Source organism: Cyprinodon tularosa, unplaced genomic scaffold (genome assembly GCF_016077235.1).
Source record: "Cyprinodon tularosa strain WSP-4 unplaced genomic scaffold, ASM1607723v1 ctg285, whole genome shotgun sequence".
NCBI classification, from domain to species: Eukaryota; Metazoa; Chordata; class Actinopteri; order Cyprinodontiformes; family Cyprinodontidae; genus Cyprinodon; species Cyprinodon tularosa.
In genome coordinates, this window is record NW_024038991.1 from 710,009 (window position 1) to 727,466 (window position 17,458).

General features: G+C 39.0%; 1 protein-coding gene across 1 annotated transcript; it reads left to right on the forward strand.

Moving 5' to 3' along the window:
• Positions 1-3,562: 3,562 nt before the first annotated feature.
• On the forward strand, positions 3,563-16,957 carry trmt1 (tRNA methyltransferase 1). The gene is made up of 15 exons (XM_038290643.1): positions 3,563-3,928; positions 4,029-4,212; positions 5,753-5,940; positions 6,180-6,295; positions 7,206-7,318; positions 8,957-9,105; positions 10,129-10,212; positions 10,761-10,830; positions 11,022-11,156; positions 11,236-11,321; positions 13,178-13,286; positions 13,389-13,465; positions 13,554-13,673; positions 16,399-16,513; positions 16,642-16,957. Exons 1-15 carry the CDS (start codon positions 3,579-3,581, stop codon positions 16,714-16,716), a joined length of 1,971 nt encoding a protein of 656 aa, XP_038146571.1. The 5' UTR covers positions 3,563-3,578; the 3' UTR covers positions 16,717-16,957.
• Positions 16,958-17,458: the final 501 nt, after the last annotated feature.

The window sequence follows — 17,458 nt, forward strand, 5'->3', positions numbered from 1 at the left end:
TTCCTGCTGACTGATGAACCCTCTCACTCTATATTTTATATTCTCTGAGGCTCCACTGAAGGCCCCTGTATGGAAGATCTTTAGCGGACAATTCTTAACAAACTCCTCTAGCTAAGCATGTCCAACATTCTCAAAGGTTTGGCTTTCTATTCTAAAGTTTCAAAGCTGCAGAGAATACATGTTTTTATAGTTATTCGTCGTTCTGTTTCTAAATTTCTAAAACTTTTAAAAGGGGAAAAAAAATCTTAGTGTAACAGATAGTTGTAAATGTCAGTGAGCTCTATTGCTTGCTCTCTTGCTGAATAGCTCAAGCTCACTCAGATTGGATGAAATGTTGGAGAGCAATTGCTACAGATTTCCAGTAGATTTAGATCTGGACCTCGATCAGCTCCGTATTATATTTCAATATAAATATTAATTTCAATAAACTGAATTGAACTTGATCTAAACACTAATTGATAGTACTGAGTGAGGAACGCTTCACTTGGACGCTACCCTTAGTATATGGGTGCTTCAGGAATGAAGTATCATGCCACTTCTGATAGTCTTCTTTAGGAAGACTAAAAAAACAAAGTTGGGGACCTCTTGCAGCCAAAAAGTACATTTTCATGACTTAAATATCATTAACATTTTTTTTTTTATTACAGTGCAGTTCAGGTGCTAAAAGAGCTATTTCGTCTCCACTTTGAGCAGAGATTATGGTGCTCTACTTCTCATCAATGCTTCCTAATCAGAGAAATTGGGTGTGTTGTTTGCTGTGCAGGCACAGCTCAGTCATAATAGGTGTTTCCTTGAGGGGGAGGCTAACAAGAGCTCAAGACTGGTCATTGCCACTCCCTTTTCAGGACAGGGAGGAGACTGCTGCTCTAAGAGAGTAATTTGTTGAAATTAATTTGCAAGAACTGCGAAAATACCAATTTGGGCAGGATTTTTTTAAAAGTTTAAATTATATATGATATATTCCCTACAGTGGCGCAGTTTGTAGCACAGCTGATGGTCTTTTCTGCATGGCGTTTGAATGTTCTCCCTGTGCATGCATGGGTTCTCTTCAGGTACTCTGGCTTCACTCCACAGCCCAAAAAAGGTTGATTGGCTTCTCTTCATTCTCCTTGTGTGTGCATGGTTGTATCTCTCTGTGTGTCTCTGTGTTGCCCTACAACAGACTGGGGACCTGTCCAGGATGGACTCTGCCTGTGAAAAGGTGGATGGAGGGATGGACATTCCTTTTTAGAATTAAATGTACAGTAATTTAAATCCTAACACAAATGAAAGAGACAACGGACATTTGTTTTCAGGGAATGAATTGGAGGAAGGCATTTCTGTATATTTCAATAATTTTTAATTAATATGGTAAACTGATTGCCATATTCCCAACCAACAGTAGCAGGTGAGGCTGATAAATGAAAGCTAAAAGAAAAAAAAACAGCACTGCCTCTCCCACCCAGGGGTGCGCTCTCTTTCAGCTCTTTACTCGACAGGTCTCAAACTCCAGTCATCGAGGCCCGGTGTCCTGCAACTATTACGTATTTCTCTCCTTAAACTCATCTAAATTTAAATATAGCCGTTTGTTGAGATTTGTTGGACCAGGGAAGTAACTACAAGTTACAGGATACCATCCCTCTAGGACTTGAGTTTTGCACCCATGCTGCTCATAAATGACCCCACCTCAGGGGACGCGTTTGTGAAACCCCTGAAGTTTGCAGAGGATCCAGGACACTGACAGGAGCGAGTCGGCTGGTTCACTGGTACGGTTAGAACCACCTGGATTTATCTCACTCAAGACTGTTGGGATTACACTTACAGTAACTGGAGAACCCTACTCCCACTGTCCCCACACATCATGGTGACTGTGGACCACTCTTGGTTCCTCCCAGTAACCCTTCCTAGTAAGCCGAGGTGTTTGTCAGAATAAGGTCCTGCAGAGATTATACCTTCTGTGCAAACTCAGGGAGAACAAACTTCACAGGTGCTTCTGTCCTGTGTTCATCCATCACTGTGTGGTGTGGCTGATCCAGATCCTGCAGACCCTACACACCCTGCATACAATTCGATTAGACGTTTACCTCCTGATGGGTGCAAAAAAAAAGAAAAAAAGACAACAAATCAATTTGTCGCTCAAATGAACACAATGCAAATCCTACAGGTATTCGTTCTCTACTGTGTAACTAAATATGTAGTTTGCATTAAAAACTAAGAAACTATTTTTTCTTGTTTGTGTAACAATTCTAACCCAAAACAACTACACACGTGGTTTTATTAGCATATGTATGCCTGTTAATATGTCGTTGCGAAGGAAAAAACAGAAAAGCGGATTCTTTGTGTTTCTAAATCGACTTTGAACCGCGCAGGCTTCCGTTCAGTCAGAGCAATCATGGCTGCCCCCATGTGCTAGTGTGAGAACTAAGCAACGCAGCAGATAAACCACAGCAGGATACTTATATTTGGTGGAAGATTAAGAGTAGTTCGAAACCTGATTAGTAGATTCCGAGGCGGAGGTGTCACAGGTAAAATAAATAAATTATAAATTTAATAAAAAAACGCTTAATAATGTTTGTTTAGGCGGACTAGCTAAATCTATGTAGAATGGATTAGTGAACTTATTTTTACTCCAGGTATGGTTTGTTTGCTTTGAAAGCTTCTTTATGTAGTAATCAGATATTCCCCCGTTTGGTTTGACTGTTAATTTGTTTAATAATTACATTTTGCGAAATGATTCTGCTGAGAGGCACAGTGCTGGAGGGCAGTAAAAGTTATAACTGCCTCAAACTATATACTATATTATATATGCTAATTTTTTTTCGGGAAATGAATATTGCGTTTGGTGTATATATATATATATATATATATATATATATATTTTTTTTTTTGTTTTTTTTTTGTTTTTTGTTTTACCTCTCCTAAAATGTATTTTTAAACCTTGTTTACAGGCTAATGTGGCTCACAATTAACTACTTATCCTTATTTAATGGGCGATGAAGTTACAAATTGTAACAAATGATTAATTTTAATGAAATAACCTAGCATGTCTTTGGTGGACGCTCAAACATTGGTAGGAAAGGAAGTGTCTGCTGCTAAAAACAAGAACTGCTGAAAGCTAAACCTCTCCTAGTTGACTTATCAATTTAGAGAAATCTGCATCATCTGCAACAGCTGCCATCTTTGTTTTTTAAGATGATGAGAGCTAATAAGCTTGAAGGCAAAAAGTCTGTTTTTTTTGTACAGTTTTGTCTGATTGATTGTTCTGGGTGGGTAAAACGTGTTTCACAATCAGTGTACTCCAGTAACAAATTGTTAAATTACTAAATGAGTTGATTATTATATTTTTTAAAAGATGGAGTGATATATCGACTGGTCGATATTTTAAGCCAATATTTGTATTTCTTAACTTATCGATACTCCCTGTGGTTTGGATTAATTTCTTTATAGATAAGGTTTTAAAAACAAAAAGCCAAGAAAATTCATACTGTTTTTTTTTTAACATTGGTAAAAGAAAGAGACCGATTGTATTGGTCCTCTTAACATGCTTTTACAATCTGAATTGTCTGTTGTTGTTTTTTTTTTTTTGCAGGCTGCACCTTATGCTGGTGTGGACAGCCCGGCTGCTCCATTGCTTCAACTCCTTCCGACTTCATCCTCCTCTCTTTTGTTTAGCCAAACCGATTCCTTGGAGGAGTGCTGCTGGCGGCGCTTCAGGGTGGAGACAGAGCTCTATGGATGCTCAGGTTACCACCAATGAGCCATCATGCACATCAGCTGAATCTCTAGCAGCTGGGAATGCGTCAAAAACGAGGCATGGTGCAGAGGAGCCATGTCCTGTGAACCTGTTACCTGGAGAGACTGTTGTCAAAGAGGGAAAGGCTGCCATCTTGTTTCCTAACGCAAATGAGGTGTTTTACAACCCAGTCCAGGAGTTCAACAGGGATTTAACGTATGCACTATTGGAGCAAGGCACATTGTGGAGAGAAAGGGCTTCATATTCTTTGGCTCTGTGTTCATGAAGAAGAAATCTCGTCCCTTTTCTTTTCCAGATGTGCTGTGATCACAGAGTTTGCCAGGGACCTGATGGCCCAGCGTGGGGTGAAGTTACTCATCCCTGGAGAAAAAGAGAGGGTGGTGGTCTCTCTGTCAGAGGACACGAACGAAGCCGACATGCAGATGGAGGAAAAAAACGGTGCACAAGAAGTTACAGCAAGAGTTGGAGAAAAATGTGAGGTAGGCAAGAAATGTCCTCTGTCCAGAATCAAGTAATTATGTAATAATGTTTATAAGAACATTGTACTTTGATGGATCTTGAATCTCATTAGCTGTGATGAAGCATTAAAAGCTGAACGGGTGATCAAACAGAAAGTGTTGCAACGATTGTTCTGATTTCATTAGGAGGGTCTTATAAAATACACACAGCCTGGTTCAAATCAAAACATCTTTTAATAAAGGCTTCCATCAAGCTGACGCTTAATTGCGTACCAGTAATTTCACACCATTAGGTGTGTTTCCATCAGCTTTTTCTAATTTTGAAATATCACATCAGAAAAGTTAGATTGAAATGGCAAAATTCGGGGAAAAAACTCCCTTAAACTCACAAAAATATTTTACCGCTCGCTTGAGGCGGATTTAGGCTTTTCCGAAAAAGGGTTAATGCTCAAAAGAAATGGAAACACTTTTTCAAATCAGCTCTAATATAGAGAACTTTTACTCCCATAACAGCTCAGCTGTTTCTGCTGTCGACATCTTCCCAGATGTTCCTATTAGGTGCGTAAATATGGCTGCAGGCAAATTCGCCATAACTGACATTAATGTAAGAACAACTTCCCCTATTGCGACACATCCATTAAAACTTTCCTCCGTTACTGATCAGTGGTCAGTACAGTGCAGCCTCTACTTCCTGTTTACTCCAGCCATGCATGACAAAAGAATATGGACAACGACGTAGGACGCCTTTTCTGTGCTTTGTTAATTCTCTTCAAACCAAATGCAAACACAAGTCAAATTTTATTTATTTTTTTTTTTTAGAACTTTTAAAGTTTGCCTAAAATTCAAATTTCAGTTGAATGGAAACACAGGAGAGTCAATTGGATTTGCCTTAGAACACAGACCTGTGCCCTCAGTGGGATGAACTAACTGGGGTTGGTTAATACATCTGAGCCGACTGCATCTGCAGGCTTAGAAATAATCAAGTCTTTTATCCGAATCTCCCACTTTAGCTTTGATTTTTAGGACCGGCTGAAACACCCAATGACACTCAGAGGTTTTCGTTAAAACCTCAGTCAGCAGGGAAATTTTGGGGAGTGGCGGCCTAGTGGTTAGGGCACAGAGCTTGGAATCCTGAGATTCTGATTTCAAGCCCCACTCCCACAGACTGCCACTGTGGGTCTCTGAGCAAAGACCCTTAACCCCCGATTGCTCCCCACGCGCCGCACAATGGCAGCCCACTGCTCTCCAAGGGGATGGGTTAAATGCAGAGCTAAATTTCTAAAATGGGAGATCAATAAAGTTCAATAATATTTATTATTATTATTACTAATGATGACTTTCACCTGTAGGTTTGAATAAATTTTTCCTGTAATAAAAATAAAACTATTTACAAACTTTACAAACATTTAAAAACTGTGCTATGTTTATCTGTGGAATCTTTGTGTGATGTTCTGAAACACTTCAGTGGGATTAAAGATGCAAATACAAAGAAAATAAATAAGGAAAGTGGCACACACTTTTTTTTTTTCTTTGCTTATTTCCTCACTTGGCTCGCTTTCAGAACGGTCTTCGTATCCTGGAGGGCCTTGCAGCCTCCGGTTTGCGCTCGGTGCGTTTTGCCCTCGAGGTGCCCGGCCTGCAAAGCGTCACCGCCAACGACTTCTCCACCAAAGCGGCAGCGCTGAGCGCACGGAACGCCCAGTACAACGGAGTCGGCCACATTGTGCAGGCCAGCTGCAGGGATGCAAGGTACCAGACTATTTCTTTATTCTGGACTCTGATGCCCCTGATGAGTCACAGTGATGGATTACCGTAGAAGGTTTTCTATCTTTTTGATGTAATGCACCTTTTTTACACATCTTGATTTTTAAAATAATGCCTTTTTTTTTAGCTCTGCATAATTTTCTCTCTTTAAAAGTTTCAAAGTTTAACCTCAGAAGAAGCTAATATTAATTTTCTGTTTTTATCCCTTGGTTTATGGTGGTCAGCATGTTAATGTATGAGATGCGAGGGAAGAAAGAGCGATATGATGTCATTGATCTGGATCCTTACGGAAGCCCTGCAGTTTTCCTGGATGCAGCTGTGCAGGCAGTCAGTGAGGGAGGTGAGTTTAAAAGGCTGCTTTGGTGTCATTTTGTTATTAAAATTTTTTTTTTAAGAAAACACAGCAGTGATTTAGTTATGTACCTATGTTTTACTTTCTCTAGGATCCGGTAACCCTGTATTCATTTATGGATAATTGATTTCATTGATCTGTTAAAGTATATAAAAAATTTAGACACAAAGCGGTTACTACTTTTTAAAAATCCAACTGAAAAAAGGTAGAATTTTATTTCCAGGATGAGAATATTTCTGATAAACTTCACCTTTTTTGGTAGCAAATAGCTTCATGCAAATATTGTTAAATTGTGCAATTCAGATGTTAAATTGAAAAGATTACCAAAATTAAATAGTTTTATGTTTTTTAATGGGAATCAGTTATTCTTCAGGTTGTCAACATCTTTTCTTCAACTTCTTTTTTTTTTTTTTTTTTGCTAAACATTTGGTTAACGATTGGCACATTTGACATGAGCACAGGATGTTTTATTGAAACAGTTTGATTATTTGTAGGTTTCTGTCCAGAAATTCCTATAACTGTTCCTTTATTATCCAGGGACACCTTTTAGCCGTTTATTCATACTTAATGTAAAAAGTTTGATCTTTTCTTTTTCCTGCTCCTTATTTTTTCTGTGTCATAATAAATTGGTTGTGTCTGACTTAAAAAGGCACTTTTTTATTGTTATATCAGCCATTAAACTTAATGAAGATAATTTGAACATAGGCTGTTTTGTGGACTTATAGAAAGTTATCTATCAGCTTTTTCTAACCTTGAAGTATTTGAAATCAGCTGTTTAATTATTGTACATATTTTATTTCTGAATCAGGACAAACAGTTTTGCAGGTCTGATATCCCTGCTAGATTTGATCCAGATTCACTTGCTGTCTTTGCTGTCGTCTCTCTCTCTCTCTCTCAGGTCTGTTGTGCGTAACGTGCACAGACATGGCCGTGATGGCGGGAAACAATGGAGAAACCTGCTACAGCAAATATGGTTCAGTCTCCATTAAAGCCAAATACTGTCATGAGATGGTGAGAGCTCTGAGGATGGATTCATTCACTGAAATGTAAAAAATAAAAATATTGCTTGGTTGAGTTCATAGTTAATATCAAAGATTAAGACAGTAAAGAAATGCATGTCATTTCCTCCTTGTTTATACAAACATTTGAATTCTGGAAAATCACTTTTAGCTGTGTTTTTATTGTAAAAGTCAAATTGCTCCGTCATTAAGATGAAAGTGTAAGTTTTACCGTTTTTGTTTTGACTTAAAGGTATAGTGGAGGATTTTCGCAAATTTTTTAAAAGACCCGCCCTCTCCATTTAAAAAAAATAAAATAAAAAATGCACATTCAGGACCCTGTACCTGCTACTGAAAGGGAACGCCTATTGAATTCGTGCGAGAGCGCACACAACCTTCTACTCAAGGAGGTGCGGGGACGCAATGATAAGACAGTCGCTCGGATGGATCTCATTTCACCCATATTTATATACAAAAATTTTCCCCGCAAATAAGACCGCTAAAAAAATCTTGACATGATATGTATGCATGTGCTGCAGCGGAAATTTGGACTGGTTTATGGTAAATAAGGATCTTTGGCCTATGTATATCTACTTACTATGCAACTTAAAGAATAAATAAACTTATCTTCCCTGGAAAGTAACAATATTGAGTTAGATAACTTTTACTAGCAGTGATGTAAAAAGGATATCTCCAAATGGCATGCCAAACTTTACCTGTCGAGTACTTTGCAGCCGAGGCATCAGTGGGAAGCCCGACCTGTGTACGCCATTGTGTGAAAGAATCTCCCAAAAACACTCTGGTCTTGTTTCTCTCCTCTGATGCCTTCCTCTTCTTCTCATGCACTTCGTTGACACTTTTTCTCTTACGATCCCCGGCCATTTTCATAGAACCGCAGTGAGAAAGGTGAGCTTCAATGACAGGCTGACACCGTAGCTCACCACATAAAAGTGCGCATGAGCATAAAAACAGGCATCCCCAACCTCGGTCCTCGAGGGCTGCTGTCCTGCAGGTTTGAGAGGTTTCCTTGTTTCAGCACAGCTGATTTTAATTGAAAGCTGATTAACAGGCTTCAGCTCTACTGCAATCATGATAATCAGCTGTGCTAAAGCAGGGAAACCTCTAAAACCTGCTGGACAGCGGCCCTCGAGGACCGAGTTTGGGGATGCCTGATAAAAAGATAGCTAGATGGGGATGAGCACGTAGGAAGGCCTTACGTAGACATATCACCAGAATGATTGCCAATTAGGAGGACCACTTATTTAAAGGAGGAGGAGGCCCAGGGGATGACCCAGGACACGCTGGAGAGACTACGTCTCTCGGCTGGCCTGAGAGCGCCTAGGGCTTCCCCCAGCAGAGCTGGAGGAGGTGTCTGCGGATAGGGAAGTCTGGGAGTCTCTGCTTAGTCTGCTGCCCCCGCGACCCGGTTCCGGATAAAGCGGGAGACGACGAGTACGAGTATGAGTACTTATTTAAAGGATCCACCTTGAAAAAGAACACCCTCAACTTTGCCTTTAAATAGAGTAAAAGTGAAGCGTTTTAGATTCGCTCTTTTAAAAAACAAGCTTTTAAACTAATTCGATTTCTTAAATCAAGGTGTGATCATTATCATGTAGAATGCAGCTGTGGTCACCTGTTGCTTCTTCTGCAGGCTCTTCGTATCATCCTCCACAGTTTGGACCAGCGGGCAGGAGTGTACCAGCGCTACATCCAGCCGCTGCTGTCCATCAGTGCCGACTTTTATATTCGAGTCTTTGTAAGAGTCTTCACGGGACAGGCTACTGTCAAAAACTCTGCCAGGTACGCTCTCTGTCTCACTCACACAGCATAATATGGAAACCTTCTGTGAACAAAGGCTGGATATGCTGTATGATGAAAGATGAATGATGGAGAAACTGGGCCACTGCTGAAACAAACCCGGGAAGCAGAACCTGAGATCCCCAAATGAGGACACTGAAAAACATAACTAATAGAAAAGTGTGTTCCTCCAATAAGCTTTATCCTCATTACAGCAGGTTTGTTTAGATCATTTTATATATCATTTTCTTTATTGGAAGCTTAACACACTTATTTTCAAATAATTCCAGTTAATTGAAAGCTAGCTTTTCAGATTAGTCCCATTAAATATATTTAATTAACGTTTTTGTTTTTGCCTCTTTAAATTCTCTGCTTAAAGATGTTTCCAGATTTATTATAAACCATTTTAAAAAATCAATTTTGGTTGAAAAAAAGGTCATTAAAAACAAACAAATTAGTTAAATTGGGCCTTACTTTTTGAAACTATGTTTAAATACTTTAAATGTAATATTTTTAGTATTTCTAATAGTTGGGAATCTGCTTGCCGGTAACAAACAATACTAACAATAAAGCAGCTCCTAAAACCTAACTTATTATTTTGCTTTTTATTTCTCACTCAAGGGCAAAAAAAAAAAAAGAATCTTAAATCTAAGTAATTTAATTATTAACCTTTTTATTTTTTCTATTTATTTTATTGATTTGACTATTTAATTTATATTACAGTGTGTGATCAAATGTTCTTGTTGGACATGAGAAAAATAAAAAATGTGTTGAAAGCAAAAAAAAGAAGATAATAAGGAATTTTGAATTTAACAGTAAATGACAATAAACATTTAAAAAAACACATTTTTAACAGCTAAAACATTTAGTGCTGTAACAGTAAGAGCATCAGCTGTTTGGGACGGATGGTCAATTCAGTCAGTGCCAATACAGAATAATATAAACAAGCTGTTTACTCTTATAATCACTGTGAATAAAAACAATCATGATGTAAAAATTCCCTCTGTCCGTTTCTCCGTGTCGCAGCAAACAGGCTCTGGTGTACAACTGCGTTGGCTGTGGCTCCTTCCACATGCAGAGGATGGGCAGAAGAATTAGCAATGGAAAACAGTAAGTGTGATCGCAGTCCTGCTCTGGTTGTAAAGCTTTGATGAGTAAACAGAGGAGTTGGCTGAATAGTTGAGGACAGCAGAAACCTGTATCCACACGAATTAACTCTCTCTCTTGTTCTTGGTGCTGGTGCCTGGTGGTTCTTGCAGCTTATTCTTGATGCATTCAGGGCTGCACCTTTTTTTTTCCTGACAGTGGGAGAGACGACCTGGGAGGTCTGCACCTCCTCTGAAATATTAAACCTTCCAGTTAGAACTTAACCCCTACTCTATCAGCCTTGATTTCTAGAATGTACTGTAATTCTCTGTTCTTGGAGAGTATTTATTAACTATTTGATCTGAGAAAGCAGAACTGATACTTTCTTTGCACTGCAAGCATAAACTGATTTTCTAACACGTACATGTTTATTAAAGAGCTTCCATTTGTCGTGCATCTTTTGTCAGATTTTCCAAATAATTTTGATTGTTTCAGCGTTATTTCTCCTCGCCATGTGTGCTGTTATCGCACTGCAAGTATTTTTGTGTTAAAGTGGAATTCTGTGGTTTCAGCATGAAGTATTCTGCTGCCACCGGACCCCCCGTTGGACCAGAGTGTGAGCACTGTGGACAGAGACACCAGGTGGCACACACACATCAGCGCACTGATATTCACATTCACTTTTTAGTCTCTCTTTGTGTTTACTAAATAGGAAAGTAATCCAAAGTGTTTTAACAGCTGATTCGGTATGTTGGAAGAGCTAGGCTGGTTTGTGTTAATTGCTGTGTAAACATGTGTTTTATTGCACTTAGTCTGTGGGTTGCCTGTTGCAGCTGGGTGGTCCTATCTGGGCTGAAGCCATCCACGACCTGGAGTTTGTTCAGAAGGTTTTAGCCGCCGTGTCGGGGAACCCTTCCAGATTTGGAACTTCTAAACGTATTGAGGGCATGCTCAGCATGGTGACCGAGGTAGGTTTCCAGAGATTATCAGGCAGCATGATCACATTAGAGTCTGAATGATGAATGCTTTCTGTTATGTTTGTTTCAGGAGTTGGAAGACGTGCCGCTTTACTACACAGTGGACAATCTGAGCAGCACGATACACTGTAATACTCCGTCTCTGCTCCAGTTCAGGTAGGCTCTGCCTTTGGCTACGTTCACAAAGCAGCCTGACGTGACCCAAATACGATTATATTTATTTTTTTTGTCCATACGCAAACTGGATCTGATCTTTTCATGGCAGTCTGAACAACACAGATAAGATTTTTTTCCAATGCGACCCAGGCCGCTTGGCTATGTGGTCCTGAATTCAATACGAATCTGATCTTTTCAAATGCGACCTGTGTGTGAACGGCCAGGTCGCATTCGTCATTAATACCTGACAAAGGTCACTATTCTAGGTGTTAATATGCAGAAACAGCAAAAAAAAGAACAGAGCAGTCTTTTCCCCCATTTACACTACCCTTGAAAAACCGTACAGAGACCGGTCTGAGCTCAGTAACTGAGATAACTTAGTGTGTGTAAATGGAAAGCAACCTGAACTGAACCGAGCTAGACACAACCGGACCACATTAACTGCAGACCAGTTCCAGAGGTGGGCTCGGCTCGGTTTTTCCCTGGCTTGGTTCTCTGATAACAAGAACGCATGAGCAGAACGCATCATCTCCGTCTGGCTGCACGTTCCGATTCACACTCCATTCCAGTAGTTGGCGGTAACGCCCCTATGGAAGTTGCTTGCCAACCGACACAAAACAGAAGAAGACCAACAACTATTAAACAAAAGCTGACTTTCTCAAGTAAATCCACGAAAAATTGCCGTCTTCGCCTGACACTCCGCAAAAACCGAAGTACAGCAATAATAATCAAGCATAATTTTCTGAATGTGACGGGCACCGCCATTTTGATTTGCTTGATTCCCTCCTTTTTCGTCGTATACTTGTTTTGTTTTATGGTGGTTGGCAAACAACTTTTGGTGCAACCAACTGCCTGATTTCCTCCTTTAAAGCTGCAGTCTGTAACATTGAGGAGAGAGCAGACTTTGACTGGGGGGCGGGATTCAGCGTGTGTGAGCTGTGATTGACACTCCATCAGACGCTCCTCTGGCTGTGATTGGTTGTTTTGACTCGTCCCAAATTATTCTTTCCAGATTTAAATACAGGCAGTAGGCGGTACCAATTGGAACAGTTTTTTTCACAGGTTACATATCACATGTACTGCTGTCAGGGCATAGGGACAGTTTTAGCCAATATGACAAAAAAGTGATTTTTAAAAACTTACAGACTTCAGCTTTAATACTGGCAGTAATACCGCAGATCGAGCTCAGGCCGGTCTCGGCATGGATCAATTTTTCAAGGGTAGTGTAAATGGGGTGTTTATTTTCAACCATCTTGCAAAAGATTGTGTTGTTAATACACTGGCTGAGGTTAGGAAAGATCGCTAGATTCGCTCCAGCACTACCATCCATGTTTACTTCCATAAACACGGAGACGCTTATGACATCACATACAGGTTGCATATATTTGGAAATGTGAACAACAACGGAAAACAATCCGATTTCACAAAAAAATCAGAATTGAGGTTTAAGGCCTGCAGTATGAACGTAGCCTTAGATGCTGTTGTGCACAGTTCCTGCGTTATTTTAATTAGCATTACGCATAGCAGTCTACTAAAGCCCCAAAGACAAACGCATATGATAATTTTTTAAGTTTATAAAGGAGAAAAACAAAACTTTCATCTTATTGAGGAGATTCAAAATTGTTAGCATCTAGAGACTTTGTTCAATTGTGACTCAAAGCTGTGGGTTGCATATTATATCCCCCATTGGTTAACTGTACGCCCCAATTACAAAAAATTATTTTTTTAAACAAGTATCTAAAATATTCTATTCTGAGTAGATCAACTGATCTAATCTGCCTTAATCTGTAAGGATATAATAGTTTAATTTTGCAGCCCCACGTTGGTCTTGGACTGATGATGTCATCTCTCTGCAGGTCAGCTCTCCTTCATGCTGGTCACAGGGTTTCTCTCTCTCACGCCTGTAAAAACGGCGTTAAGACAGACGCTCCTCCTGGAGTCATCTGGGACATCATGCGATGCTGGGTAGATGGTTCAGAAATCAAAACTGAATTCTGATTTATTCTCGTTCAACAGAAATCCGTCTAAAAGAATCCATCATGTATTTTGTTTTCTCATCTTTGTTAGGAGAAATCAAATCCGGTAAAAAGGGAGAAGTTGTCTCAGACCAGCCCTGCATTTAAGATCCTCTCCACTGAACCCAGGTGAGGTTTATGAAGGTGTTTTCAATCAGTGTTGGAATAACTGTTGTCCAATCAGATTACCTGATGTATTTATAATGTTTGTATTTAGCCTTGAAGCCTGCTTCACAGTCAGAGAGGATGCAAACCCTCAGTCCCGTAAACGCCATTTGACCCGTTTCCAGGAGAATCCTCAGGCGTTCTGGGGGCCCAAAGCTCGAGCAAAAGCAGGGTAACTCACACACTCGGACATAAAGGCGCTTCTAATCAGTTAGATTATCATTTATGGTTGTGCAAGATTTTCTTCCTTTTAAATTTCTGTTAATATGCTTGAATATAGAGCTATGAGCTGTAATGCGGGAAACCGTAGTATGAAGCCTCATTGCCTCAGGAAGGGCATCCAACGTAAAAACTTCTCCAAGGCTCTGAGCAAACCATAATGACTTGTTGTGGTGACCTCTGAAAACAGGAGCAGCTGAAAGGACAGACAACCTGATTGGTTTACCTCATTAGAGATGACCTTACCCTACTGAGGAAGGCTGAATCTGCTGGACAACTGTCTCTTCTATGATTGTGTAACAAATAACATCGAATTTCTATTTCACAAAGATTTTTTTACATTTAATTTCCTTATATTTTTTAAATAATTTGGGCTTTTCAATTGCTACAAGTCATAATCTTCAAAATGAACAGAAACCAATAAAGTATATAAATATGTGCAATTAATCCACTTAAAATTAGATCACAACCAAAGAAAACAATTAACCTAACAGTCATGTTTTGGATTGTGGGAAGAAGTCGGAGTACCTGGAGAGAACCCATGCATGCTCAGGGAGAACATGCAGAAAGACCCCAGGCCAGGGTGCTACTCGCTGCGCTACTGAGCAACCCCCAAATTATGTGTATATATTATAAAAAAAAAACAAAAAACTAAAGTAAATCTAAAATGAGGAGTTTGCACTTTTGTTTGTATGGATCTAAAGAAAAAATTGACTATAAAACTACTTTGGTAATGTTTTTCAGTGGGTAAAATGAAGTTGATCTTTCCATCATTGGTTACTTTTGCACATTAGGTCTATCGGTTTATGTGATTGAATCATGCAGACAAAATCAGCCGGGTAAAATCATTTCAATTTGATCCAAATTATAAAATACTGCAGTAAAGATCAGGTTTGCAAATTGGTAAATTTGTCCATCAAAACCACTCAGTTTGCATCAAGTCATTGACATTGCAGTAATCCCTTTTCCTTAGCAAGCATGTTGTGACAGTCTACAGTAGTTTTTTTTTCTGGTTTTTACCTTTAATTATAAAATATTGACCATACAGCTGTTCAAAATCAGTAAGATGGAAAATTGAGTACATATATTTATTCTTTTAACAGCTCATTTAATTGCTGTCTGAAAGATGGAGTCAGGTTTGCTGAAGATGTGGCAGAGCAGCTCAGACCATTGACCCTTCGAAGGAGCCATACAGGGCTCCCGCGGGTCCTTAAAAAGTCTTATAAGGCATTGAATTCTTCAAAATAAAACTACGGCCTTAATTGGTATTAAAATGTCTTAAATTAGTCTTTCGTATGTCTTAATTTTTAAATCATCATAAATAGGATTATTTTTATTATTTTTTTAAATCTAAATAAAACGTTAAAATTGACAAATTATTATCTTTTTTATTTATAAAAAATAACGGCTCGCCATTATTGGTTCCGTCCCGATAGCGGAATGGAGTTTTCTCCATGGCTAAAACCAGTACAAGGGAACATACATGAGGCACAGTGCATTTTGTGCAAGAAGCGATTCAAGCTGGGAACGATGGGAATTAAGGCAGTGGAGTCGCACATGCGAAACACAAAGCGTCAAAATGGAGTTGCCGAGAAACAGCCGGTATTTCTCAGTTTTGTTCCACCCTTGTCTCTGCAACGCCTCCACTTATCACCAAATCAAACATACTAAGAAAACGATACAAAGAAAAATGGCTGCAAAAAAGACTTAGCACCGGTTATGTTGTGGCTTTAAAACTGATTTGTTTTGTTCCCTGCTAAAACAAAGTTTGTGAATTCAGTTAAATAATTGCTCAAATATATCTGTCATTTGTGTTTTTAGCTTTCTTCCTGTATGGGAAGCTTTTCAAAATTTGAAACATTAGTTCAGTGGTTTATGTTAAAATAAACCTTTGGGTTAAAATGTCGCAAGCAGATTTTTCTTGTGAATTTGGTCTTAAATTTTTATTACAAGTGGCATTAAAAAGTCTTGAATTTAACTTGCCTTATGCTGTAGGAACCCTGCCATAGCTAAACAGAAATAATTCTCCATTTATGGGGGGAAAAGGGGACAGTGTATAAAGTTTGTTATAGTAATCTTTGGAGAGTATTAGGAAAATGCAGCTGGGTGAGGAAAAGTAGTCAGTATGTCCTCCAGCAGGTTAAGTTTACGGCAGCATAGCTAGTAAGACGCATAAGGATAACCCAAGCTGGTCTATAAATTTTATCACAAAGGAATCTAGTTACCCAAATCTTAAATTGGACCAAGTTTCTGCTTCATAGCCTAAAGCATCAGGAGAGGACCCTGATACTAAGGGTGCTGCCTCCCATTTTGTCTTTAGATACTCTATGAAGTACTAGTAAACCTTCAGAGCAAGATCATTTAGTATTTCCACCTCATGTGTCAGTCTGCCAAGATCACAGGCTGTGTGTGTTTTGATCTTGGTGCTGGGATCAGACAGTGGAATCAAAGGTTGTAACTGCAGTACTCACCTAGGGTTTATACAGCTTTGGAAACTGCTCTCTTTTATGATCCCAAGGGCTGTAGATCTGTTTCAGGACCTTTTTATTTCTAATTGACACAAAGATTGTTTAGATGGTGGAACAAAGGAACAATCTGAAAGATGGCCTTAGTAGTAATCCCGTTAATTTCTTTCCACCCTCCTAAGCTTCTTGCTAACTTTTTAACCTCTCTTCCAGGGGTGGTATCAATACTAATCTGCAGGATAAAAGGAAGAAGTTCCAGAACAAAAGAAAGAACCAGATCACAGACTCGTCACAGTTGAAGAATTTCCCCTGCAAGAAGTTCAAACAGGTTAGATCATCATAAGGAATCTGCCTCAGTGGCAGAATGACTAAAGTCATTCAGCTGTAGCATTTAGAAGGTACCTTACGGGTCATAAATGTACCATTTGTTCTGATCCTGTTTGTATTCTTCTTTAGGGAACATGCACACACGGAGACAGCTGCTCCTATTCCCATGATGAGGAGCAGAAAAGTGATGAGAAAGCTGAATGACTTATTATAGTTTCAAGTTTAATCATTTTAAGTTTAAAAGCTCTAGTGGAGTCTGGATACTCTGGAGGTTAGATTGTTTTGGACGTCTAAACTGAATGGAAATTTCTGGTTATGCCAAATTTTTTTTTTTTAAGTTGAAATAAATTACAAGAACATGCTGCATATGTCCAAATGTAACAGGCCTCACTTAAAGATCAATTTTCTGGATGTATTAAAGTTATTCAGGGAACTTTTCTGGAAACACTTTTGTAATCATTTCATTTCACCATTGCACACAGAAAGAAGCCAGCAAATCTTCAGCTTTTTATCAACATTTCATCAAAACACAGACAAATTTTGGTGATTAGAACAGTCACCACAGCAGCAGCATATTAAGTTAGATTCTTTTTGAAAAGTAAAAAAAAAGCACATACATACAGTAGAAAAGAAAAGAATTTATTGCACAACGGTTTCATCAGTACAATTTGGCAGCTGGTAAAAATTAAAGATGGGATTTGATCCACAGACTGAAATATTCTGTACCTGCTTCTAGAAATGGTTTACACATTTACACATGGTCCATACATTTTACAATGTGGAAGAAATGAAAGAATAGATGTGTAAAATGTGTTCTGGCAGGTCTCGGAAGTATTTTATTTCCCAGGTCTAGATAATTCAAGAAAAAAAAAAAACTTTGACTGGGGACAATATTTTCTAGAAACTTCATGTAACCAAGAATAGAATTTATTTATCTTTTTATTCC

Excerpts from the sequence above, each read along its gene's own strand:
- trmt1 (XM_038290643.1), top strand. The coding sequence starts at position 3,579 with ATGCTGGTGTGGACAGCCCGGCTGCTCCATTGCTTCAACTCCTTCCGA. Across the intron at positions 4,213-5,752 it reads GAGTTGGAGAAAAATGTGAG|AACGGTCTTCGTATCCTGGA; the intron begins GTAGGCAAGAAA and ends GCTCGCTTTCAG. Across the intron at positions 7,319-8,956 it reads CCAAATACTGTCATGAGATG|GCTCTTCGTATCATCCTCCA; the intron begins GTGAGAGCTCTG and ends CTTCTTCTGCAG.